At 43.4% G+C, this 25,052-nt stretch overlaps 1 protein-coding gene across 1 annotated transcript; it reads right to left on the bottom strand.

The window, feature by feature from the left end:
* Positions 1-424: 424 nt before the first annotated feature.
* On the bottom strand, positions 425-18,461 carry CACNG1 (calcium voltage-gated channel auxiliary subunit gamma 1). Its single transcript, XM_038372187.2, has 4 exons — positions 18,178-18,461; positions 8,589-8,663; positions 5,698-5,835; positions 425-1,862 (listed from the first exon to the last, which is right to left on the bottom strand). The coding sequence occupies exons 1-4, from the start codon at positions 18,416-18,418 to the stop codon at positions 1,636-1,638; spliced, it is 681 nt and encodes a 226-aa protein (XP_038228115.1). The 5' UTR covers positions 18,419-18,461; the 3' UTR covers positions 425-1,635.
* Between the last annotated feature and the right edge of the window lie 6,591 nt (positions 18,462-25,052).

The raw sequence follows: 25,052 nt of genomic DNA, 5'->3' as shown, positions 1-25,052 counted from the left end.
GGTTCCTAATGTACATCAGATTAAGGCTTTACCTCATATTTTTGAGGTGGCAAATTGAGGAACATGGATGTCCCCATCTTGCTGAAGAGTAGAATTAGCTATCACATTAATGATGAGGCTCCAGGTTCAGAAATCACCAGCCCATTTCCATGCTTTAAGTGTCAGAAGCAGATCTTAATGTACCTATGCAATGCCATGGTGACCTATTAAGCCATTATTCTGCATTGGTCACAGAACAGAGCGTCTCTGCCCTTTGGGAAGCACTGGCAGTCATGATGCAGTACAATGAATAACTTTTACATCATACAGTTGGCTTCCTGTGTGGTTGTTCCACACACTGTGCTGAGCAAAACAGCATACATTTTCTTTCAAACACGCATAAATAACAGCTATGTAGTTTTTTAACGCGTGAGATTCACTCAGCTTTGTTTATAAAGTCCATCCCTCCTTGGCAGTTCCCTTAGAGAGTTCTTGCTTAAAAACGCTTTTGCAAAACAGAAGCATCAAGTGGGCTGTTCCGACAAAAGGTCAGCAACAAGACACAAATGTGAAGCTCTGTACAGGAAATACCACTCTGAGTTACAGTGAAGCAGACACCTGTATGGTTCATCCCCCAAAACCATTGTTCTGAAAACAGGAATCGTACCTCAGTGGGGGATTCCATCTCTTTATTAAAGGAAAACATTGTCCCTACAGGTCAGTACTTGCTTGGCTTTGCCATTAGCATTCAAATACGACAGGAGTCATAGAACTTTTAATGATCACAGGGGTAGCCGTGTTAGTCTGTATCCACAAAAACAACGAGGAGTCTGGTGGCACCTTAAAGACTAACAGATTTATGTGGTGCATAAGCATAAGCTTTCGTGGGTAAAAAAACACTTCTTCAGATGGATCTGAAGAAGTGGTTTTTTACCCACGAAGCTTATGCCCAAGTAAATTGGTTAGTCTTTAAAGTGCCACTGGACTCCTCGAAGGAGTTTTAATTATGACAAGTGCTTAGGTCAGCAGAACAAAATAATTTGTAGAGTTTAGGAGGTACATTTGTAAGAGCGATTTTATCCCTAAATCTCTTTTATTGTAACACTGCTAATGAGACAGCACTTCCAATGGGAGGATCTCCAAATTATGTACAAACATCAGCCCCACACCACCCCAGTGAGATAGGGAAGCAATATTCTCTTTGTAAAGATGGGGAAACTGACTCACAGAGAAGCTATAAGTCCCACAGTGAGTCTGTGGCCAAGCCAGTAATGTGACCTAGATCTCCCAACTCCAGTCCTGTGCTTTAACCACTAGAATATGCACCTTCTCATTAAACCATCTCGTGCTCTCGCACTTTCCTTCAACTGCATTTGCCGAATGCATCCCCAAATTGCCGATGACTTTGCCCAGCATTCGGTGGATTGAGGGTACAAATTGAGTAACCCAAGCTGCTGATCTTTGTGCTTTTTTTTTTTTTTAAAAACCCAAACAAACAATAATTAGTAGAACTTCCCTTTGGTTCAATAACCTGGTTTTTAACTAAGGACACTTTTGTCTTCATACTCCACCATCCTGACACTTTAAAAAAAAAAAGTATCAAATCTTTTACAGCACTTTCCGTTATGCATAAGCAGTGAGCCTAGATGAAGGCCTTCAGTGCTCTGGTTCTGCATCCATACAAGACTCCCACGGATTCTGTGGGAAGCGAGGCAAAGAGATTAGCAGAAGAGCGATCCCGCAGATGAAGAGCAGGACGAAGGAGGTGCAGGCACAGGCAAAAGACCACGAATAGTAGTACTCTATCCAGATAGTCTCCTTGCTGTCAATCATCCTTTTCACAGACTGTCTCATGACTTCAACAGAGATGATCATGCACAGGCCTGGAGAAATAAGAGAGGGGTGAGCTAGAGAGCCGGGGTTTCAGTCCTTATTGCTTTCATTCATAACTGACCCCTTTGCCCGCGTTTCTGGTTAGAAGACTACGCAGTGAGGTTCATAGATGATTCATAGGTTTTAAGGACCAATTGGGTCACCTAATCAAACCTCTTGCATAACAGGCCATAGAACTTCATTCCTGCATCGTACCCACTGGCTTCTTGTTGAGCTAGAGTGTGTCTTTTAGAAAGATCTTCACTCTGGACTGAAGAACTCCAAGGGACAGAGAACTTACCACATCCATTGGCAAGCAGATCTAAGGGTTAATTACCCTCACTGTTAGGCTGACCAGATAGCAAGTGTGAAAAATCAGGATGGGGTGGGGGGGTGTAATAGGAGCCTATATAAGAAAAAGCCCCAAATATTGGGATTGTCCCTATAAAATTGGGACATCTGGTCACCCTACTCACTGTAAAAATGTGCACTTGCAGTTTGAATTTTTCTAACTTCAAATTTCAGTCACTGTGGATCTTGTATTGCCTTTGTCTGCTAGACTAAGAGCCCTTGGAGTAAAGATATCTGCTCCCTATTTAGATATGGACTGTAATCAAGTCACCTTTTGAGCTGTAAGGCACAAGAAAAGCCATGCAACAGGGACCAATAGTCCTGCCAGTTTGGCACCCAAATTCAGACAATGATTTATATCTGAGCTTGAAATAACATTTTATATTTAGGCAGCTTTGAAAATCTCAGCCTCATTTTTAAGGAGAAACAAAAAGTCCTATGGGCAGGTGTTGGTTAAGGCTAAACATGGCTGGGAATGATCAGAGCCAAAGTGCTTCATGAAGCTGTGAATGTAAAGTAGGGCTTCTTGAAAAGTGAAGAAAACACGGTATAATTCACTCTTTCTGCTATGCATTTCAACAGCAAGTAAAACAGTAGAATTAAAACCATGCATTTGGTCACCAAAGCATTCTCTGGGAGCTGGCTGTTCTAAAGCCTGTATCACTGAGCTACCTAAGTAACATCATGGTATTTAACAGGCAAGAGGAGGATGGGTTGAAAAGATAGTGCTGGCTGCAGTGAAAATTCAACCATCGTGTTTTTTTGAGATAGCGTCATAATCTGAGGCTTGAGTCAGATGACCTTTGATTTGTGCCTTGTGTCACGCTGGCAGTCCAGGTGCCAGCTCATGCCAAGGCCTCTAGGCCTCAACTGAACACGGACATATGCAGAGCTGGAAACTAGTCTGACTCACCTGTGTGTTAACTTTTCTAAAATAGATGTTAAGTTTGTAAGAATGTGTTTAGTGTTTAGACTTTATGAAATATTGCTAGAATGTGGCATGTAGTAATCTCACTTAGAACATCTGTCCCCCATGTTAGCAGTTAGATCTGTAACTAGGTAACTCACCAGAAACAAGCATTAACTCATGTAAAATGCTGGCTTCCTACAAAAGGTGTTAGGTCCTGTCTGTGAGGAGGCCCACTGAAACCAAATGAGCCATTGTCAAACCAAATGAGCCATTGTGCAGGCAAAATGTTTGTTGATTGTTTCCCTCACACCCATGAATCAGAGACGTGCATGGGGATTCATTCCATCAGCCTGAACTCCAGGGGAAGGGAATAAAAATCCCTAATAGGGAGAAACTTTATTTTTATGCTGCTTAGACTCTGAGGATCAAGAATTACTAAGCATAAGCAAAAGATCCCTAGTGCTTGGCCTGGATTAGCCCTACAGACATCGAGCTTGCTTATTATAGAAGCACCTATTACCTTTTGGAACCTAAGCCTAAACCTCATTTGTGTGTGTGTGTGTTTACTCGCTTTAACCTTGTCAATGACTCTCATTTCTTTTTCTTAGTTAATAAATCTTTAATTCACTTATTAGAGGATTGGCTACAAGCATTACCATTGGTGTCAGATTTAGAGTTTAATTGACCTGGGGTAAGTGACTGGGCCTTTGGAACTGGGAGTAACCTGAATATGGTTGTGATTGTTGGTGTCAGGGCCCATCTGTCACAGAGTCAGGTGTTGAGATAGATTGCAGTACCCAAGGTGTGACCTGCTTCCTAAGGGTCTGCCCTGAGCTTGGTACTCATGCTTCTGAGGCACTCGAGGCAGCTTGACACTGGGATAGTCTTGGCAGGATTCACATGCCACAGGTCAACTGGATTTATAGATCATAACCCAGCTCTGTTAAAAGTTTAAACTTGATATTGAGAGTTTGAAAGGTTCAAGATTAGACACAATGATTGAACCACAGTCAGATGATGGTCTTCACAGAAAAGACCTTGAAAAGTGATGTAAGGAGAAGGGAACATCCTATAAAACAAAAACTCCATTTCAGAAGCATAGACCTTCACTCATAAATGCTGGCCAGGTGGAACCTAATCACCTTTCTGCCCCAGATGCCACAGAAGAAAACACGCCATTGGAACTGGCCCAATTGCTGTACCAGGCAGCCCAGGAAGAACATGAGCTCCAGAGACTGAAGGTGGAATTGTGGATCAGGGAGACCAAAAAAAAAAATAGCTGAGGATGTTAAGCTGAGAGCCCACCAAAGACTCATGGAACAACTAGCAGCAATTAAAGCCAATGAGCCAGCTGAAGAGAGGCATCAAGGACGTAAAGGAGGTTTTGTCTAAAGACCCGGTTTTAGTCAGCCCTGGTGTCAGCAAACCCTTTGTGCTGAATACTGATGCTTCTAACATTGGACTAGGGCAGTGTTAATGCAGGATGGGGTGGGAGACAAGAGCCCCCCCCACTGCATCTTGGAGTAAAACAATGCCCCCCCCCACGTCATCGAGCGGGAATGCTGTGACATAGTTTGGGCTGTGAAGCAGGTTAAGCCTTATTTCTATAATAAAAAAGTAAGGTTTTAACGGACTCCCTGCTAATATAATATTAGTCTGCAGAAGAGAAGAATGAGGGGGGATTTGATAGCTGCTTTCAACTACCTGAAAGGGGGTTTCAAAGAGGATGGCTCTAGACTGTTCTCAATGGTAGCAGATGACAGAACGAGGAGTAATGGTCTCAAGTTGCAATGGGGGAGGTTTAGATTGGATATTAGGAAAAACTTTTTCACTAAGAGGGTGGTGAAACACTGGAATGCGTTACCTAGGGAGGTGGTAGAATCTCCTTCCTTAGAGGTTTTTAAGGTCAGGCTTGACAAAGCCCTAGCTGGGATGATTTAACTGGGACTTGGTCCTGCTTTGAGCAGGGGGTTGGACTAGATGACCTTCTGGGGTCCCTTCCAACCCTGATATTCTATGATTCTATGATTCTATGGTTGCACTGAGCTAAATGGACCAATCATAGACTGTTAGGCTGGAGCCTAGCTCTGCAGGAGTATGGCATGGAAATAATCCACTTCAAGGGAAAAGAAAATGTAGTGGCAGATGCCTTATCAAGAACAGGGGAACCTTGAAGCGTATTCAGGATCATGAGTGACACCCCTTCCTACATCAGGTTTGTGCTGAGGATGTGACACTGGTGCTCAATATCTCCTGGACAGATTTATGTCCCTAGAATCTCCCACATATCCCTGCTATACAGCAGGGTCTAACACTGAATATTTTAGAAATGCCCATTTTCTAGAGGTGATTCTACCGTGTTCCAACATTTCAGATACACTCGCACAGAATAGCCTCCGAGAGCTGACTCTTGTGTGTCAGGCACATTTTCAGAGCTCAGTAACATAAATTCAGTTGTATGGAACGATCTGCCTTCCTGCTGCAAGGAGATGAATGCAGCCTTCATGACACCTCGCTCTCTGTCATGCTCGTTGCCCTAAGATCTAAGTGCATACATCTCTTTTAAGTCTCACCAAATGGCCTACCTGCAAAGGTATAGAACATGGACGCTGGCTTCAGGAGATAATCCATTTTTTTCCTAAAGGATAAGAGGATGCAGATTGTTCCAATGATTGCAAAGCCCACGCTGAAGATGGCGATGGCTGCAGCGGAAATGCTGTACTCTGCCGAGGCAAAACAGAGGGAGAGACAGATGAATGGGTGCGACTTCCTGCGTTCTCCTGCCCACCCCAGGGCCTCTGCAATGGGATCAGTTCAGCAAAGGAAAGAAAACATTTAAAATCATAACAGCTGCTCTTTCCTTGATGCAGATAACTGGCCCAAGAGACCCAAGTATTTCTAGCACTGAAGAAGTGTGGTGAGCCGCTAGGGGTCTTGGTCATGTCCCTGCTGAATTCAGTGGGAGCAGACACAAGACTCAAAAGAGTAGGGACAAAGACGCTTTCTAAACGCCCCTGGTAGAAAAAAGCAAATGACACACATAATGACATGATAGAAACTCCGGGCTTGGTCCTCACTTGACTAGGCCGCACCCTCACAAGTAGTTACATTGTCTGCCCTGGGCTCAATGGGATTACAAAAGGGTCAGACCAGGGCACTTTTCTGTTTGTACACACAATCCCCCCCCCCCGCCCCCCGAGCCCTATGATGAAATAGGTGAGCATAAAAATATGTTGCCGTAATTATTATTTTTTTGTATTGCAGTAGTGCTGACCAGCCTCAGTCCTGGACCCAGACCCCACTGTGCTAGGTACAGTACAAACACATTTTGCCTCACAAATGAGCACACGAGATCTCATGTTCTGTTTGAAGATTTGCCATTACTTCCTAAAACCATCCCCTGCAAATGTTTAAACTGAGTTGGCTTGGAGGTAGAATCTGGAGGAGAAAAGCCCAGAAGTAGCTTAATATAGGGTAATAAATTGTCATGACCAACTTTTTAGTTTATTAGATTTCCTCCCATATAGGTTTTATCCAAGAGGGTGGCGATTTGGTCTTAAATCTTTAAAAGTGTTTACTCCATTATTCTATCTAGATTTTCCTTTAAAAAAAAAAAAGCAAAAAGAAAGCAATGCTATTTTTATTATACATGTTTATTTTAGTAGCACCTATAGGCTCCAACTGTCATCAGGGCCACACAGTGTTAGGCAATATACAAACATATATTTAGAGACAGTTTTCTGCCCCAGACCTTTGACAGCTAAATAGACAAGAAAGGGAAAGGGGAAACGGATGTATGCGTGTGTGTGTGTGAAATGACTTACCCAGAATCACACAGCAACATCCTCTCCTCATCCTGCAAAACAAAATTTCCCAGCTCTGTGAAAATCTAGCTTCTCAAGAGCATGGGAATAAACTTGCTCCAAAGGTGTTCCATCCAGCCAAGCTAAGCTATGTGTAAGATAATTCACCCAGCCAAAACACAGTTCAATATCTGAATGGAGGGGAGAAATTGACAGTTGAATAATTCAGATCTTCACTTACATATTGCATTAGTTTTCAGATGTGTTTAATATTTAACATGTGTAGCCAGGCATGAAACATAGCACCACTTGGTGTTATTTGCCTTCTGTGTTATTTTTTAAAAATTATCTTCTAAGCAGAATCAATAAGAATCTTTCTGCCTCTTACTAATTGGCTTCCATAGAAATGCAGCTATTTTTGTAGTAGGCCAAAGCATATTGCTCTTTGGTCTCATTGTTTTTTCATACTCCTTGTTCTATTGGCATTTTCTTAAAAATTTTTTCCTGTGTGTTATTTGCTATGTGTTTGAACTGCCTGAAAGAGTTAGTTGCAATTTAGGAGCCTTTTGTGATGGTTTTGGCTTTTTCCCTCTCTTCAAAGAAAAAACGTTTTTCTCAACTTTCTTCTGAAGTGACTAACAATGTAGTGGAGACATTTTTCAGATTGGATGGATAGATATAATATTGTATAAATGGGTAACAAAAGCAGGTAGCTCCGATTTTTGTTCTTTATTCCACTCAGAGTATCATTTCAAATTCACAGTCTTCCTTGTGTCTGGGGGAAATTGCTTCTTTGGAAAACCATATGCTGCAGGGTTTCCCATCATTTTTATTTATAGTGGAAGCAAAGCAGGTGGTTTATTATGTGAAATGCAATCAGTGTCTACTTTACTCCACACTACAATGTGTTGTGTAGCAAGATGTAAGGAGATGTGTCCTCAGTAAGAGAGGCAAGCACTTCAGACTAATGCTAAAAATAAGGTTTTAGTAAGGACTGATTAGAAAGGGTCTAAATTGTCTGTGAGATGCAGATAGTTTTCCACATGCAAGCAGAGAAAACACTATCTGGTCAGATTTCAGATGTGGGTATCTTTGCTGTGGCCTAGATCTTTCTTTCTTTGAGTGCCTGTCACATTATAGCAATAGCAAAGACCTTAGGGGGGCTACGTGGAGCCTCGGGTACCTCTCTCTCATTGGAGTCAAAACTCTGCTTGGGGTTGGATTTTTGTTTATTTATTTTGATTTTTATTAATATCCTTTGTTGTTGCTGTTTAGAGGTAGGAGGGAGTGTCAGTGTTGTGAGTGCCATACATATGGTGAAAAAGCTTTTGGGGTTTCCAAATTGGCCCTTATATGTATAATGCCAGTTTCATGTGCCTAAGGAACAATTTGAGCAGAAACCAAGCATGGGACATGGACAACAGAAGAAAAGGACTGCTGTTTGAAAATTGGTCTCCCCGGGAATGTGGTGCCTGGGCTGGTCCAGAGCATCGATTCATGGGATATGAAGCCCATCTCAGTGCCAACTGTCTGTTTTAAGTCCCTATACAATCAATAGGTGCTTCCCAATTGACTTCAGTGGGCCCTAAATCTGGTGAAACCCTTTACATTAGTTCCCATATACACTCAGTTCATGTAATGCTAGTAGAGAATTCGTCCAAGCAAATTCTTACCTTTTTGGGTGGTTCTTTCAAATATCTCTGTGCTCTGCCCTGGAGAGAAGTGTTTGAAGTAGGAACAGTTACGGTCTGAACAAAAACAAAGGAGAATATCAGTTGCTAAGAATAACTGAGTTTAAGAAACCAAAATTAGGGAAATACAATTTTCTTTTACAGTAATGGAACTGAAAAATTCAAATGGGTAGAGATTAATGGGACCTTAATCCTGAATTTGCTGCAGACGTGTCCAGTATGCAGTTCATCTAAGAACAAACCAGGCAATGAGGGACTTTAAACAGTGATTTATGCCCTGATCCAGCAAACTACTTAAATATGTGCTTCATGTGGCTTTAATGGGCCTTGAGCCTATGCTTCTGTTATTAGAGAATACTTCTTATCCATGCCAGTAAAAAAAAACCCTAACAACACAAACTCATTGCCTAGAAACGTCCTGCTGGTGGTTTCAAATTCACTTGACCTCTCCACAAGCCGCTAATATAAAATAATAGAACGTTAATCGATATGTAAGTCCCCATCGGTTTCTCGGATCAGGCCTAATGTCACTTAGCGTAGCTTCGGAACGTTCTGTGGCATATTACACACACGGGATTGTGACAAGAATCAAGAAAAGGAAATGGAACTTGGATTTCCTAAAAGCTGGTGGCCAAGTGCATGAAGAAGTGCTAACCTTTAGCCAGTCTGTAATCTGATCTGTGTACATTATATTTACTATGCACAGCAAGCTCTGCTGGCAGAGCTGCCTCTAAGGTACTTGGGAAAGGACTAGGGTTGCCAGCTTTGGTCAGATGAATTTCTAGAGGTTCCATCGCATGACATTATCTTTAATGAAAGATTATTTTTTTTATTTCTGGAGACTCCGGGACAATCCTGGCAGGTTGGCAACCCTAGAAAGGACATGCTTTTGAGTCCACAAGGGGTGAATTCTCCTCTGACACCAAGATGAATATCTGGTGACTTTGCTGACTTCCCAGGGGTTGCACATGTGTAGAGGAGAGGAGAAATTGGCATAGAGTGTTTTATGTCTGAGCAGGTGAATGCCTGCTGCCCGAAAGGCAGCCGGCTACATAAGCAGAGATAAAGCAATCACAAGGCTGTCATCGGGCAAAACCTCAGACACTGTTCCCAAAGAAAGCACTGCCTAGGGAGTCAACCTTTTTGTTTTAAGAAGGAATTACAGAAAATCCTTTCCTTCCATCAGCAGCCAGTGCAGATTCCTGTCTCCTCGGTGCCCCATGCTGGGGCATTTCCTGAGACTGGCACCCCCTTGGCTGGCTTTGCATCTTCCCCCCTCTCCTCTTTGCCATTGCCAACTCACCCCCTCCAGAATGGCATCCCTCCTTCTTTCCTTGCCTAATGCTCTCTCCACTAAGCCAGGGAGCTGCATGGGACATCACACCTCTGGAAGGATCTGGGGTTAAAGTAAGGAAAGTAATGGGGAATGCAGCTCCCTCTCCTCTGCTAAATTCAGAAGGGGTTCCTTTCCCCTGCCTGCCTTGGGTTGGAAGAGTCCCACTACCCTAGCTTCCCCTCTGACTTGGCTGTGAGCGTAAGAGCTCCCTCTCCTGTTTCAGACTCTTTGCCACTGTTGTTGACAGGTTTATCTGCCATCTTGCCATTCCTGGCAGTTAAGACAAGTAGCAGAGACTAGAGGGAAGAATTCGCTGCCTTGCTAGTAGCTCGAATCGATGAGGTTTTGCAGCCTGGAATCTTTTTACAGTTCAGTAAAGCTTCACTGTCTATTGAAACACAATTGAAGCAAGTGGAGTTTTCCTATAACAGAGCGGGGTCCCACTGTCCCAGGCTTCCTTGGGCTATCCTACTGGTGTCACAAATAACTATTCTTTGGTGTGACCCTTGTGAACAAAGATTGGGGACTCAGGATGGAAAGCATCTCTCTGTGCCTGCGAAAAACAATGTTTTCTGCCTCTGGAGTGAGTGCTAGGGGAAGGGTCTGTTGGGATGATGCCCATTGACATTAAGCTTTGCTAGCTGTACCATTTGGAGGGAGTTTATTTGCACTTAGCATTTATTTATAACTCATTTAACTGTACAAGTACATATAGCTGAAAGAACATCCCCTTGCCAAGAATTTGGATAGAAGTTGTGTAATCAACAAGATCCTGCAAACATAGCCAACTGGGACCATAAAATTGTCTGATTGTGCTTTGCTAATGACCAGCCAGATACTTTGAAGAGACTATGGTCCACCCTGCCTTTACAGACTACATTAAAAATCTCACATTTACTGTACCATGAGGTTATATTTGCCATAGTAAAACTGGGGAATACTTCCAAGACTGCAGGGAATTTAACCATTCCAGATCACAAATGGTCATAATTTGTAGAACAAATAATGGAGGCTGGAAGAAGTTGGGAAGAAAAGACTATAAAGTCAGTGGGTTGTGAGGCTGTTCATCTCACTGCAGCACCCCGGAAATTTCAGCCACTGGTAGCCAGCCACAGCTGAACCCAGTGCAAACCCCTGGTGTAGACTCACAAAGCCATTAGTGCGGTGTGAATCCAGGGTAAGCATCTCTGGTGCAGTTTATGGCTTTAGCTGTCTACACTAGGCTTTTGTTCTGGAACCACTACATCAGGGTCCGGGCATGAATGGCTGCAGCCAGAGCAACCCCCCGGTGTAGACAAACCTTTGTAAAGTGCTGTGTATATTTAAAGAGCTAATTTTAATGGTAATAAGATGCCATAATATTGCACTTTATCAACCCAGTTCTTTTCATGTCTCCGACAGTGTAGATGGCATATTCTGGAGTTGCTGTTACAAGTACGGTATTTATTTTCTCTCCAATAGCAGATCAGACAGTTACAGAGCAGCATGCATAACACACTAATGAGCATGGGCTCATTAGCTGAAGTTTCCTCTGAGAGGTAGTTCTTTTATTATATTTTTTTTATAAACTGATATTTATTCTGTCTCTCAGCTTCTGCTCATTTGCTTGCCTTTTATCACTGAAAAAGATTCGAGCAAACATGTCTGGACTCAAACACTTGTGACTGGGTTTTGTGTTTAAGCTGCTGCATACTGAGGCTAAAACTGCAAGGGATGCGCACACAAGAGAACAAAGTGTCTCCAAGCAATCAGGACTGGGGTGGCTAGCGTGGGGAAGCCGCATCCCTTTGACAGTGAGCGTATGGTGGTTGAGAATATGTATCAATGCTGCTCCATGCTGGGGAGATGGAGGCTGTTGTTGGGATCCTTTGATCCCTGTGACAGAGGGCAGGGGAACCAAGACAAAATGGAAATGCTTAGTCTTTAAGCCATTGGTTTTGCTTTTAACTAGTCTCCAGAAAAGTGAGGTGTTGGCAGAAGAGAAACTTGGTTTGTGCTGATTAATGCAAAGCCAGGGTCCAAAAATCAACCATCCATGAACTGATCAGGGGCAAGGGCCACAGCTTTGCGTGTACCACAGGAAATTGGCTGGATGACGCTGCTGCACTGGTTTTGGAGCAGTTTGTTCAAGTTGCATGAAGCTACGATGGATCAGCAGGGAGAGGCTTTTTGCACATGAAATGCAGGAGATATCCCACCGCAACACTGGATGTGGTACACAGATTTATTCTCTCAGAGTATGTCTCCACTGGAGATGGAGTGTAATTTCCAGCTCAGGCAGACATACCCACACTAGCTCTGACAAAGTTAGTGCACTGAAAAGAGTGGCATAACCCTGGCTGCCTGGGGGTAGCCTGGATTTCAGAGTCGATTGTACTCAGCATGGCTGGCCTGCCCTGCTCTCATGCCGCTGTGGCTATCCTGCTATTTTTAGTGCTTTAGTTCAGTTGGAGCTACTGCAAGTATGTCTACCTTACCTTCAGCTCCAGCGTAGATGTACCCTAAGTTACACTGCTGCAGCCCCATTGAATGCAAGTGGCAAACCTTAAACACAAGTAAATAGTCTACCCTGTGAGTATTGGGTTAATTTTGATGGAATCAATATGCATCAATGAGTCATGTCTCCCTGGGCCTCTAGCATGAGAGGAGGGGACCTTTTACTAACTTTGCTCAAATTAAAACAACGGTATTGCCCAGCAATTAACTCTCTGGTCATCATAAAAATGCTTCAGCACATCATTTAAACGACTCTGTTCTACTCCCAAGAATCTCTTTATCAACACAGTCCCCTGTTATTCAACAGAACTGCGCCACTTCTGTCCTTTACAGTCCACATCATGAATTAAAAATCACCTCATTTGTGTCACACTCTGTTTACATAATAGGGATTTAAAATGGATTTCACAATAGATGAAAGCTTTGCAGAATCCTTGGCTTTTCTCTACCCCTAATTGCGATATCTCTGCCATGAAGTTACCCTGTTGAGCTAGTAAAAAAAACCTATCAATGAGCTACGAATAGCTTCTGTTTAAGGCAAAGGTTCTCAAACGTATTCATAGCATAGTCCACAACATAACAGAGTCTCTTGTGGACACCTCCCTTCCCATTCACGGTCACCCAGCCCAGCTCCCCTTGCATTCATGATCACTGGACTTAATTCCCTTTCCATTCATGATTTTCCTGGACCTTCTCTGCTGCCATTCATGACTACCTGGACACCTCCACTATCATTCAGCATCACTGGGTTTAACTTCTTTCCCACTCATGATTTCCTGGATCACTTCACCTTTCATTCATAACTGCCCAACCTATCTCCACTACTGTACATGATTGCATGCACCACCTCCCCTCCTTTTCACAATCACAGAACATCCCGTGGCAACTACAGCAATTGCCTACATGGAAAAGTAAAATTAGGGCAATATTTAATGTATTCCTGGCTTCCTCTATGTAATTTAGCATCTGGAAACTAGAAACAGGAGGCAGTACCGTGTTTCCAGCCAGCTTTTCATATACCACGGTTTGGCCACCGGTGCTTTAAGGGACATGATCTGTCTCTATTTCTTCAGGTCCCCTAACACTTTTTATCACCATGCTCTTGACAGTAAGAGAGAGGGAGAATCACTAGTTTATTTCTGAAGAAGGCAAGAAAATGGCTATGTAGAAGTATGAAAAACTCCTTGGGACCCAGGTCCTTTTCCTGTGCTCATGAACAAACCCATTTACCGTACAGAGCCACAGAGGTTGCTCTTCATGCTCATCTCAAAATCAAAGGGGGTTCTGCGTTGTTTAATAGGAATCCAATGGAAGATGCTAACAGCATTTTACATTACAGCTGTGTTCTGACTTACATGTGGTAGTTTGTGTTTTCGTATCATGATAGCCGTGCTTGAGTTGATGCTGAGATCACTTCCCAACAGACCCGTTACTTTGTGTATCCTGCAACCCATCATGATCCAGATCAGCTCCTGTAAACTAAACTGGGTAGGGCCTTGTAAACCCTGGAATATTCCTGTTTATGTGTCTATCTAATCTCTGCAAAACCAGCTGAACTAGCAGGGGCAAATGATAAAGAAGCCAACAAAGATATGAGCTGCTGGAAGGAATAAGTTGTGTCACCGGTGAATCAGGAGGCCCACCATGGACAGGCATTCTTGCCATTAATGTCTCTCTCCCCTGCAGCCACATGATGTATTCCTCCCAAATTCTGGCCATCCTTGGCTAGCTACCAACAAAACCATGCACCTGTGTACCCAGATATCTCCAACTGCTCTGACTGTGATCCATTAGCACTCTATATCAATGTCTGGAATGCCTAAGCTCCCTGGAAATGCAGGTTTGAATACTGTCAGAGTTCCCCTTTGTCCTTCTGAAGTAGATAAATTAAACTCCATGAGATATGGTCTTTCACAGGGGTCCTTCACAACACAGACAGACCAAAACCTTGGCTCACACATTTCCCTTGGCTCACACACTTGGATCTGAACTCAGTGGCTTGAGCCTATCTCTACAGCCCGCTGAAAGGCGTAAAAATAATCATTTTTTGCACTTGCATAGCATCTTCTAGGTGAGGTGAGGCCTGTAATCCCGCTTTTACAGATAAGGAACTGAGGCACAAGAGGTAGGTTAAGTGACTTGCTCACATTCAAACAGGAATTTCATACCAGACCTAGGACTCCTGACTCAATTTCGTAGATTCATCCATTATGATTCTCTAATCTGCCTCCTGCATAAACAGGCCATGGAATTTCACCAAGTGACTCCTAATCAAGCCACTCATTTCTGACTGAGGTACAGTACACCTTTTAGAAAGATATCCAATCTGGATTTAAAGTCTCCAAGCAGTGGAGAACCCACCATATCCTTATTTAAGATGTTCCAATGGTGAATTATCCACCCTTGAAAATTATTACTTAGTCTGATTTTGTCTAGCCTCAGCTTTGAGCCACTGAATCTTGTTCTTCTCTGTAACGGTTTCCTGAGCCCTTTCCAATTTGTCAACAACCTTTAAATGTGTGGCTAAAATGTAAATCTTTCTGCCTTAAACCATAAGACTACAAGTTTGAAGTTGCGCACTATATTCTATACAGTGCTAAGCTCAAGAAGTAATAAAAAACAGAAACAATGCTATCCCGCTTCCCCCTGAGTAGGGCTGGGTATGTAACTATTAACCAAGTGGTAAATAATGGTAATTTTTCAAATGATGGTGATAGCATATGATTTGCAGAAAAACAGATTTACTGACACACAGATCACCTACTGAACCTTTGTTTTTTGTTTCACTCGCTTTTCTTGACTAATCCAAATCTGCCAACCTTTGCTGGCATTTCTCCTCAGCTGTGTGAAATCATTACAACTAGAAGTGCCATTCTGGAGCAGTGTAGTCTAGCAGCGAGAGTGGAGTACTGAAAGCCAGGACATCTGAGTTCTTTTCCAAGCTCTGCCATGGACTCTCAGCGTGGCTGGCCCTGGGCAGTGGCGGATTAATGATTTTGCCCCTCCTAGGCCCTGAAATAATTGTCGCCCCCCGCCGCAGCTCACCTCCGCTCTGCCTCCACCTCGGACTCCTCCCCTGAGCGCGCCGCTGGGTCCTGCTTCTCCCTGCTCCCTGCCAGTGCTTGTGCGCGAAACAGCTTTGCGAAGGAGAGGGGAAGGGGTGGAACTCGGTGCGCTCAGAAGAGGAGGCGGGGCCGGGGCGGGGATTTGGGGAAGGGGACCAATAGGAGCAAGGAGGGGGCGGGGAATGGGGGCAGGGAAGGGGTGGAGTTGGGGCGGGACCAGGGGCGGAAGGCGCGAACCGGTGCTGGGTGTAGCAGGATCTGGCTGCTGTTATAAATTTGCTGCCCCTGCACATTTGTCGGCCTAGGCGTTAATACGCTGCTGGCCCTGGGCCAGCCTTTGACCCCTCTTGTGCCTCAGAAAGAACAGTACTAGTGGCACTTTAGAGACTAACACATTTATTTGAGCTTTCGAGAGACTGCTGAATTGGAATTAATTTGCAAACTGGACACCATTAAATTAGGCTTGAATAAAGACTGGGAGTGGATGGGTCATTACACAAAGTAAAACTATTGCCCCATGTTTATTTCCCCCACCCCTACTGTTCCTCACACGTTCTTGTCAACTGCTGGAAATGGCCCACCTGGATTATCATTACAAAAGGTTTTTTTTCTCTCCTGCTAGTAATAGCTCATCTTAACTGATCACTCTCATTATAGTGTGTATGGTAACACCCATTGTTTCATGTTCTCTGTGTATATAAAATCTTCCTACTGTATTTTCCACTGCATGCGGCTGATGAAGTGAGCTGTAGCCCATGAAAGCTTATGCTCAAATAAATGTGTTAGTCTCTAAGGTGCCACAAGTACTCCTGTTCTTTTTGCGGATACAGACTAACACGGCTGCTACGCTGAAACCTGATCTTGTGCCTCAGTTTCCCTAATGTAAAAATGGGGATAATAGTATCTACCTAACAGCAGCGATGCGAACATTTAATTAGTGGTTGTAAAGAGCTCTTTTAGAACTTCTGATGACACACATGAAATAATTCAATGTTATTGAATATAATGGTTTTGAAACTGAATTTCATCAAATCCCAGGAGTATCTGTCAAGCCCTTTAAAAGTATGCCCACCTATCCAATATCTAAAGGTCATCACTGTTGCAGTCAAGCTGCTCCACAGAGGCCTTCAGCTCAGCTGTCTCCATAATTACCCATTTGTTTACTCTGCACTTTAAGAAGCCAGCACAGAGGTCATGGATAGCACAGCTGTGAGATGTCCATGCAAGCACATGCTGATGTCTGTCAAAGATATCTAACACTTTTGTGCTGTATAGATGATGAATCTGTTTTACTGAGACAGCTGGATATTTACGAGTTTTAAATTTATCCAACGTCTGGTATTTATGTATTTCTCCCAATCTGTCTGTCTCCCACTTAAACATAAAGCTTCCTACACGTGCAGAGACAATGTTATAGCTAAGGTTACTAGCTATATTAAAATGTATTTATTATATTAATTAGAAATGGGGTTAAGTGAAACATCCCAATTCAAACACCCCCAACTATGGTGGAAAGCCAGATCTGAATGCTGTGGATCAGCCTCTTCTGTCTAATAATAAATAGTTTAGCCAGACAGATTGAGAATCATCACTATATGATTTCATAGCAAATTTACAAATATATTAAAATCTAACTATAACTTCAACCTGGGGTGGTCATCAGAAGGGAATCCTGTTATTCAGGGGAATTTCTGTCTAGGAAATAATCCAATTTGCCATTAGCCTCTTGAAATTAGAAAAGTCAGGAAATTGCAGCAGACTTTGCAATCAGCAAAAATGTAATACAACTTCTCACAAATCATGCTAATGTAATGCTCTTCCAGGAAACTAGTGAGGGGGGCAGTCTTCCATCCTTCCTGTTGATTTCAATGGGACTACTCTCAGAATATGTAGCTACGCAGTATGAAGAAAAGTGTTTGATTAGACTTCTTTCATCACAAACACAGAGCACATTTGCTTTCTGTCACTGTATTAAATTTAAGGAGACCTCATCAATCACTGATAGATTATTTCTCACTTAATTTATAGCATTTTTGGCACTTGGAGAAATATACCATTGCATGCAGTTCCCTGCTGCCCTAAGTAATACTAGTTATGAAGAGTAGCTTTTGAATTACTTAAGATCTTTCAAGAACAAGTGGTTCTGGCATAGCTCTCTGAACTACGAACTCCTTCTAGTGAACCAGATATCGGCCCCACCCAGTAATCCTCACTCAGGCAAAATGCCCTGTGGACTCAATGGAAGTTTTGCCTGAGTATGGCCTTGCATAGTCATTGCAGTGTTGTAGATGTCAGCAAAACATTAGTGGGAAAATATCCTTCTTCCTGATTTCTCTGTGACTTTTGCCTTCTCCTGTCTGGTCCCCTTTATACCAGCCACTATCTTTGCTGAAAGAGCTGAAGAGTAGTGTATTAAATATGCTTACAGATATATATGGTGGCAGGGCATCATACATTTAGGATAAGGCCTTGAGGAAATGTGACAGTGAGGTGTATTTTCAGCCTAATATGAAAACCAAATCGACGTGTTGAATCTTGTAAGATGAAGTGCAATGGAAACGAACCGTATTTTTTCCTGCATGTTTTTTCACTTCCTAAAGACATCACTAAGAATAGCCTGACATTTTCTCCCATGCATTTTCAGGGTGTAAGTGGAATGAATGCAAGCACGTACCTCCTGTCAGAGTTATCAGCCCACAGCTCCGCTCCTTGGTAGCTTTGTCTTGGATGTAAAACTGTTTTGTGCAGAGCCGCCATAGCCCGAAGTGAGCAGCCTCACAGGTGGAATTGTAATGCTCCACTCTATGGCTCAGCACTGCCCAGTGATCAGTCACCACAGCTGCAAACATTAAAGAGATGCCAACCAAAATAACAGAGAAAGTCAGCCGGATTTTCAGTGCTTTGCCTTCATCCATGGCCGGACTGCACTGGAGTGCATAGGGCAGACTGTCTCGGGCGATGACTGCCCTGTCGAGTTAGGTTTGCCTACTTGAAGAAATGCTGCAAGTTACTGAAGTGGTCTTCAAAGTCTTGGCATGCCTAAGCATTTTCAAATGTCAACCGTGTGATGCAAAAGTAGAGCAGGTTGTGGGCTGGGCTGGACAGCTGACCACATGTACAGCTGTTGAGATATATCAGGAGACTGGGTGACTAGACTTGGAAGTGAGGATTCTATTAATGCGCATAATGATGCAGCTCAGGTTACAAGCTCGTCCCTGCTGGGTTTGTGCAGCAAGTTCCATAAGCCAACTAAGAGCAAAGCTAGCTCAGTGTCATTAATATTTAGGACCGCAAGACTGTACCCTTCTTACGCAAGACATGGCCAGGAGCCATGACTGGTGTAAATTTTAACTTTCCTGTTAGAATGTAAAAGTATTTGTCTTTGTAATAAAGATGGGCGTGAATCCACTTTTATTCTGAAGAACTCATTATTGATTCTAACAATAGCCTCCTATACACCCTGAAGCTGGGTTTTTTCAAGGGCCCAAATACCCCAAACTTTGGTGGAGATGGATTTGTCTCTGATTCGAGAACAGAATTTTGTGATTCAGGTTCTTCTCTAGTATGGAAGCACAGTGCCCACTACCTACCTGGCCTACTGAAAATATTACTCGTTATCTGTGAACACTTGGTTTAGGAATTCATCATCCAAAATTAACCATCTGCCACGAGTGGCAAGGACAGGCGCCTGACCAAGCATTGTCTTCAGCAGCACTGACACAGGCTGAAAGGGAACCTCTTGACCATTCAGCAAGTGCCTAAGTGGGGAAGGATAATGGAGGAAAGAGCGGCAGTCTGCTTCCTGCAGAGAAGGGAAGTTTACTGAGCCTAGCGAGGCAGAATCCCCACCTCCCACACTGATGTGTTCTTCTGCTGTTGAAACACGTCCCTGTCCTGAAACTATAGCTGGCGATTATGGTACTTCACCCTCTGTGATGGGGTATACAAACCCCATACAGGCAACACAGGTTGATGAGCTAACGTGGGCTCAGGTGGCCCTGCTCCCTCACATCTGAGAGAGATGTCCAAATTGGAGGAAGGAACTTCAGAGGGAGAAACACAGATCAGTTGAGGGCAGACCAGGGAGGAGAGCAGACCTTCAGTCCTCAGCTCCTGGAGAGAGAGCCAGTGGAAGACAGAAACTCCTTGGATGACCACTGTCCAGAAGAGAGGAAGGAAGGGTGGGTGAGCTGGCCAAACAGCCAGCTAGCTGGATGCTTACTCCTCTTGAGAGGGGACTATACCTTTCTATTTACCTGTGAACTCTATTTAGGGCCACAGTCCAATGAGAAATCCTGAAGAAAACCTTGGGATTATTCATTTGTCTTATTTCCTCTTCTGTTCTCTTTTTTTGACAACCTTGGATGGGGTGGACTTTGCAGGGCCCAGTCAGAAGGCTGAGCCTCAGAGGACTTGAACTGGAGTGGGAAAACCACTTGGACATTATAAAGCAGAGGCCTGGCTGAGTGCTGGGGCCCCAGCCAGAGCATGCGGGGTGAGGGTGGGGGGGTCCCAGGGAAAGAACTCTGGGGTCACCTCAGATAGCAAAATTCCAACGCTGTACGTTAATTAAGCCTTGAAGCACCCTGTCTGAGGTAGGTAAGTAGAGTTTGCCAGCATTTTTGGAACAAAAAGTTTTCTTTGTCAAAAAATGACTTTTAAAACAACAACAACAACAGCACATTTTTCACCAAAAATTGGTGTAAGTTCTCATTTTTTCACAAATGTTTTTGTAGCATAAAAAATATTTTCAATTTTCAACTAAGAACACTGAGGGAGAATCTGTACCTAATTTAATCCAGATGGAGCCTGTACTAGCAACTGTGGTTCACGCTTACTATACGTCATAGGACCTCCATGCTATGGAAAGGTGCTGGAAGACACCAGTGGGAGTGTCAGAAGATATGGGGCTGTTATAGAGCTGAGGGAGGCTCGAGGACCCTGGAGACAAACTGAAGGTCCAGGGTGTCTTTGCAGACAACCCTGACCTCTCAGGGAATCCTTGACTTCTCCATGGATTTTGTGGACAGTCTGAGTTGGGGGGCTTGGAGCCCTCCACTGTCAGAATGGTCTAGAGTAAATCCTTGAAGGCAATCTTTTGGGGCTTCCCATCCGTGCACTCCACAATCCAGGGCTCTTCATTGTGTAAGGAAGCCAAGTGGATGAACTTGAATAACGTTTGGCAAAAGAGTGGTTTGGATCAAAGCACTCAGCCATGGTATATTCTCAGGTTTCAGAGTAGCAGCCGTGTTAGTCTGTATTCGCAAAAAGAAAAGGAGTACTTGTGGCACCTTAGAGACTAACAAATTTATTAGAGCATAAGCTTTCGTGGGCTACAGCTCACTTCATCGGATGCATTTGGTGGAAAAAACAGAGGAGAGATTTATAAATTATAAATCTGTTTTTTCCACCAAATGCATCCGATGAAGTGAGCTGTAGCTCACGAAAGCTTATGCTCTAATAAATTTGTTAGTCTCTAAGGTGGTATATTCTCAGAGGGCTAGTGAGGATTAGCATCTACTGAGCCGTCCCTTGGGTAGGGCGAATCACGGTGACTGCTCCAGGCCCGGTGCTTTGGGGAGCCCCGCGGGCTGGTGTGATTGGCCATCGCAATTGGTTCCGGAAAAGACTAATCTGTCACTTCTGCCCTGGGCCCTGCATCTCCTTAGGGGGTTTTAATGTTTCAGGTGTTTCAAGTCACACCTGGCTAAGATGAGATCTTCAGTTTGCCTGCCTGGCTGGAAAGTTTCATTTAATATTTTAGACCCATGGACCTGTTAGGGTAATTGGACCCAGTTCCTTTTCTCTCTCTCTCTCTCTCTCTTTTTTTTGAAATGCCCAACGTATTTAAAGAGACATTGTCAAGAAGTTTGCGGCTGTATCCAAACCAATAGCCGTCCTTCTATATAACTTCAGTGGTCTTTGGATCAGGCCCTTAGTTCCCAAATTTTGACTGTGTTTAAAAAAAAAAGATATTTTGCAAATCCTCACAGGTTAGAAAAGTTGACATACATTTTACATGCAAACAGACTGAAGGAGTTTTAAAATTCTTTTGCAGTGCTGGCAACCCAGATGACAAAAACAGCATGAGCTTTGGGCTAATGCATGAAAATCATCAGTTTAAACTGACTCCGGATGGAAAGTGAAATGTGGAGTCTAGTTTCACAAACTGAGTTGACTCTATTGTAAAAGTAAAATAAAGAATAAAACTAGTAAAAAGCAAAATACACACACTATGAGAGAGAGAGATCTTAAGGCATCAGCAGAAACACAAATCAGGAAATTTGCTTAAAACTATTATTTATTTGCATATGTATTGGTCCCCAGTCAGGACTGAGGACCAATTTTCTCCATAAAAAGGAAGGATTGTCCACCATCCTAGGACATGAGAGACCTGAGTTCAAGTCTCAGTTCTGCTACAGATTTCCTGTGTGACCTTGAGCAAGTCACTTAACTGCTCTGTGCCTCAGTCCCTTATCGGTAAGGGGATAATAGCACTGCCATACCTCACTGGGGTATTGTGAGGATAAATGCATTAAATATTGTGAGGGGCTCAGATACTAAAGTAATGGGGCCTGTAAAAGTACCAAAGACAGATAGCTTGTGCTCGCCAATATACAAATGCATCATAAGAGACAGTCCCTGCCTCAAAGAACCTACACTCTTAACAGACATAACAGAGAAAAAAGATGAAGTGATTTGCAGATCAGTGGCAGAGTTGGGACTAACACCCAAGTCTCTTGACAGCCAGTCCAGTAACGTGCCCACTGCACCACACTGTCTCTATGATTACTTTTGTAGGTGATGTGTCCCTTTAATATTGAAAACTCACCATTGAGCAGGTGCAGGCCTGTGATTGTATTTTGAGGAATTGACTCCTGGCCCCACTGAAGTCGGTGGCGAATTTCCCAGCGTAGCCAGGAGGAACCCTCCCATCCCATTCTCTTGGAGACTTTGCCAGATCGCAAAAATGATTCCATGAGGCTGTCAATGCAAAGCTACAGAGGCCACTGTGGAGATGACATTACAATTACAATGTCAAACTGATGATGGTGACAATGCATGCATGTCAAAACGATGGTAAAAAAATGTCAATGGAAATCTGTAAATACCATGTTACCATGTCAAGATAATGTCAAAACTATTTCAATACTGTTTTATGAACACCATGCTACAAAGTCAAAATAAAGGTAAAACACTGTCAGTTCAAGTCAGCGGTTACAGGTTTGGAGAAATTAGTCCCGGGCAAAATGAAGGGTGGGGGAGAGAAAGAAATTAAAGAATAAATTTAAAATGTTATGAAACAAAACAATTGTAACCTGGAGATCTGTATGAATGGATAATAATGATAGTTAATAATACCATGAACCCACATATTTCAAAATGCTTAATAAACATTAATTAATTCTTGCAATAAAGCAGCAAGGTGGACTAGTAAATTATTGTAAGCTCATTGGGGCAGGCACAGTTCTTGCTCTGTGCTGGTACAATGCCTAGCACAGTGGGGCTCTGGTCCATGTCTGGGGCTTCTGGGTGCTATGGTAATACAAATAAATAATAACATATTGTTCCTTTTTTGGAGAAACTGAAATGCACAGTGAGTAAATCCCAAACCTGAGACTAGACCCTCCGAAGGGCCAGTTCTATTCTGTGACCACTAGACTGCTCCTCCATGTTAAAGTGGATCAGTTCAATAGCTCTTCATGGTATTAGCCCTTTACTGTTCAGGAGGGAATTCTCTTTGGGCAAGTCTACACTACAGCACTACATCGGTTCAGCTTCGCCTCTGTAGCATGTCTGGTGAAGACACACAGTGTCAACAGGAGAGCACTCTCCCATCAGCATAATTACTCCACCTCTATGAGAAGCGGAAGCAGTGCTGGTGTGGACAGCGTGAAACTTGAAGGTCAGTATTTCACTCTCATGCTTCATAGCATATAAACAACAAGCATTTCGTTCAATCATCTCCATTGGTAAGCACCAGGAGTTTCCTATCCTGAACCAGAAATACATTAACTGTTTTGTTTAACACTCCTGCTTTGTTGCAGAAGTTTAGAATTGATATTTCTGAGGTTGCCTCAACACTTTACATTAAATCAGGGTGCTCAATCTTACACACTGCTAAGTAGACCTCTTTTAAATGAAAACTCAGTTCTAACGATGGAATAGTGACCAGCGCTTCCATAAATAGTTTGCGAATTCTCTAGTTGTGCTCACAGTGTTGTATTCTAGAAGTAGCCAGAAGCCAATCAGAGCAGCCGTGTGTTTATGTAATGAGGCTTGCCTGTTGTGTATGTTCAGTAAATGCAATGATTTTGATTCCATTGTGCCCATGTGGTTCCACTTATTGTGTGGTATAAAGAGCAAAATACATACCAGGGAGGAAATTGCAGTGCCATATATGGGCTCAACCTCACTTCCTCTGGGTGATGGGTAATTAGAGGCCAGTGCAGCCCCTAAAGTGAGGCCAGCACCGCTCTAGAAGGGGGCATAGCCAGAATGTACAAGTACTGCCCTGATTTAACACTTCACCTTCAGTGGCTCCTACTATAAATTCCCCAGTAAAAATTCCCTGGAAGGAAGCCCAAAGGAAGGTAGCAAAGGGTAGTACTATGTGTATTTTCCTGGGGCAAAAGCCCCTGAGTGCAAGGGACCTCTCTGGTACAGCAACTATTATATGTTGCCTCCCTGCACCAGCTTTAGTGATTCTAGCCCTGTATGTGTCAGTATAAAATGGTCTGCAGTGAGCCCTTGATGACTGGTTCTCTCTAGCATTATCTCCAAGAGCATTTGCTTTTCCTGTAAAGAACCTTGGGAATCTCCTCAGAGACCCTACTTGCAAGTTGCTAAAAATCCTTGAATTTCAACTTCGAAGGAGAATAACGTTCAAAGGGACAAGAAAGTTGTGAGAACAACCCAGCAGCTCAGCTGCAACACCCATCAAAGGGGCATCCTACATTGAGCAACTTCAAATGCCAAAGGAATCTGTCAGGAGACCAAAACGGCTGCTATGGAAATATCAGGCATCGTCTAGCAATCGGTATTCTTTCCAGTACAGTATGAGTCAGTCAAGGGAGGGGGATTACCAACCCCTAATGCAATCTCACAATGACTTTTTTTGGAGAAGGTGCAGATTTGAGTCTGATGCTCCACTCCAAGGAAAATTTCATGTTGACTAAGAGTACTGGCTTGACAGCCCTGGAGACAGAAGCTTCTTATCTAGCTGTAGAAGTGGTACAGCATGGTGCTGCACGCAGCCAGAACAAGGTGCCTCACACCTCCAGCCAAGTGGGTGAAGGTGGGAGTTCATTCTGCATGACCCATTACATCGTTGGCCTATGTGCTGGGACTGCAAAGAAGGGGGTCAGAAATGGTCTGATCTTCAACAGCTCCTAATTAGGTCAGTGGGAGCTGCAAGTTTTCAACACCTCTGAAAATGAGGGCCTAGATATCTCCTAGCAGGGGTGGGAGATCTGGTTTCTTTTGTTGCTGGCTCTGTCTCAGAATCACGGTATTGCTTTGGGCCAGTAATTTAGTTTTTCTGTTTCC

The sequence above is a fragment of the Dermochelys coriacea genome, chromosome 14, assembly GCF_009764565.3.
Source record: "Dermochelys coriacea isolate rDerCor1 chromosome 14, rDerCor1.pri.v4, whole genome shotgun sequence".
NCBI lineage: Eukaryota > Metazoa > Chordata > Testudines > Dermochelyidae > Dermochelys > Dermochelys coriacea.
This window is presented reverse-complemented; position numbering and strand designations above follow the sequence as displayed.

Bases quoted from the DNA above. Each gene is read 5' to 3' on its own strand.
- CACNG1 (XM_038372187.2), bottom strand. From the start codon at position 18,418: ATGGATGAAGGCAAAGCACTGAAAATCCGGCTGACTTTCTCTGTTATT. The intron at 8,664-18,177 runs GTACGTGCTTGC...GTTTTTGTTCAG, and splicing joins GCTGATAACTCTGACAGGAG to ACCGTAACTGTTCCTACTTC. The intron at 1,863-5,697 runs GTAGGCCATTTG...TTATTTCTCCAG, and splicing joins CATGTTCTATACCTTTGCAG to GCCTGTGCATGATCATCTCT.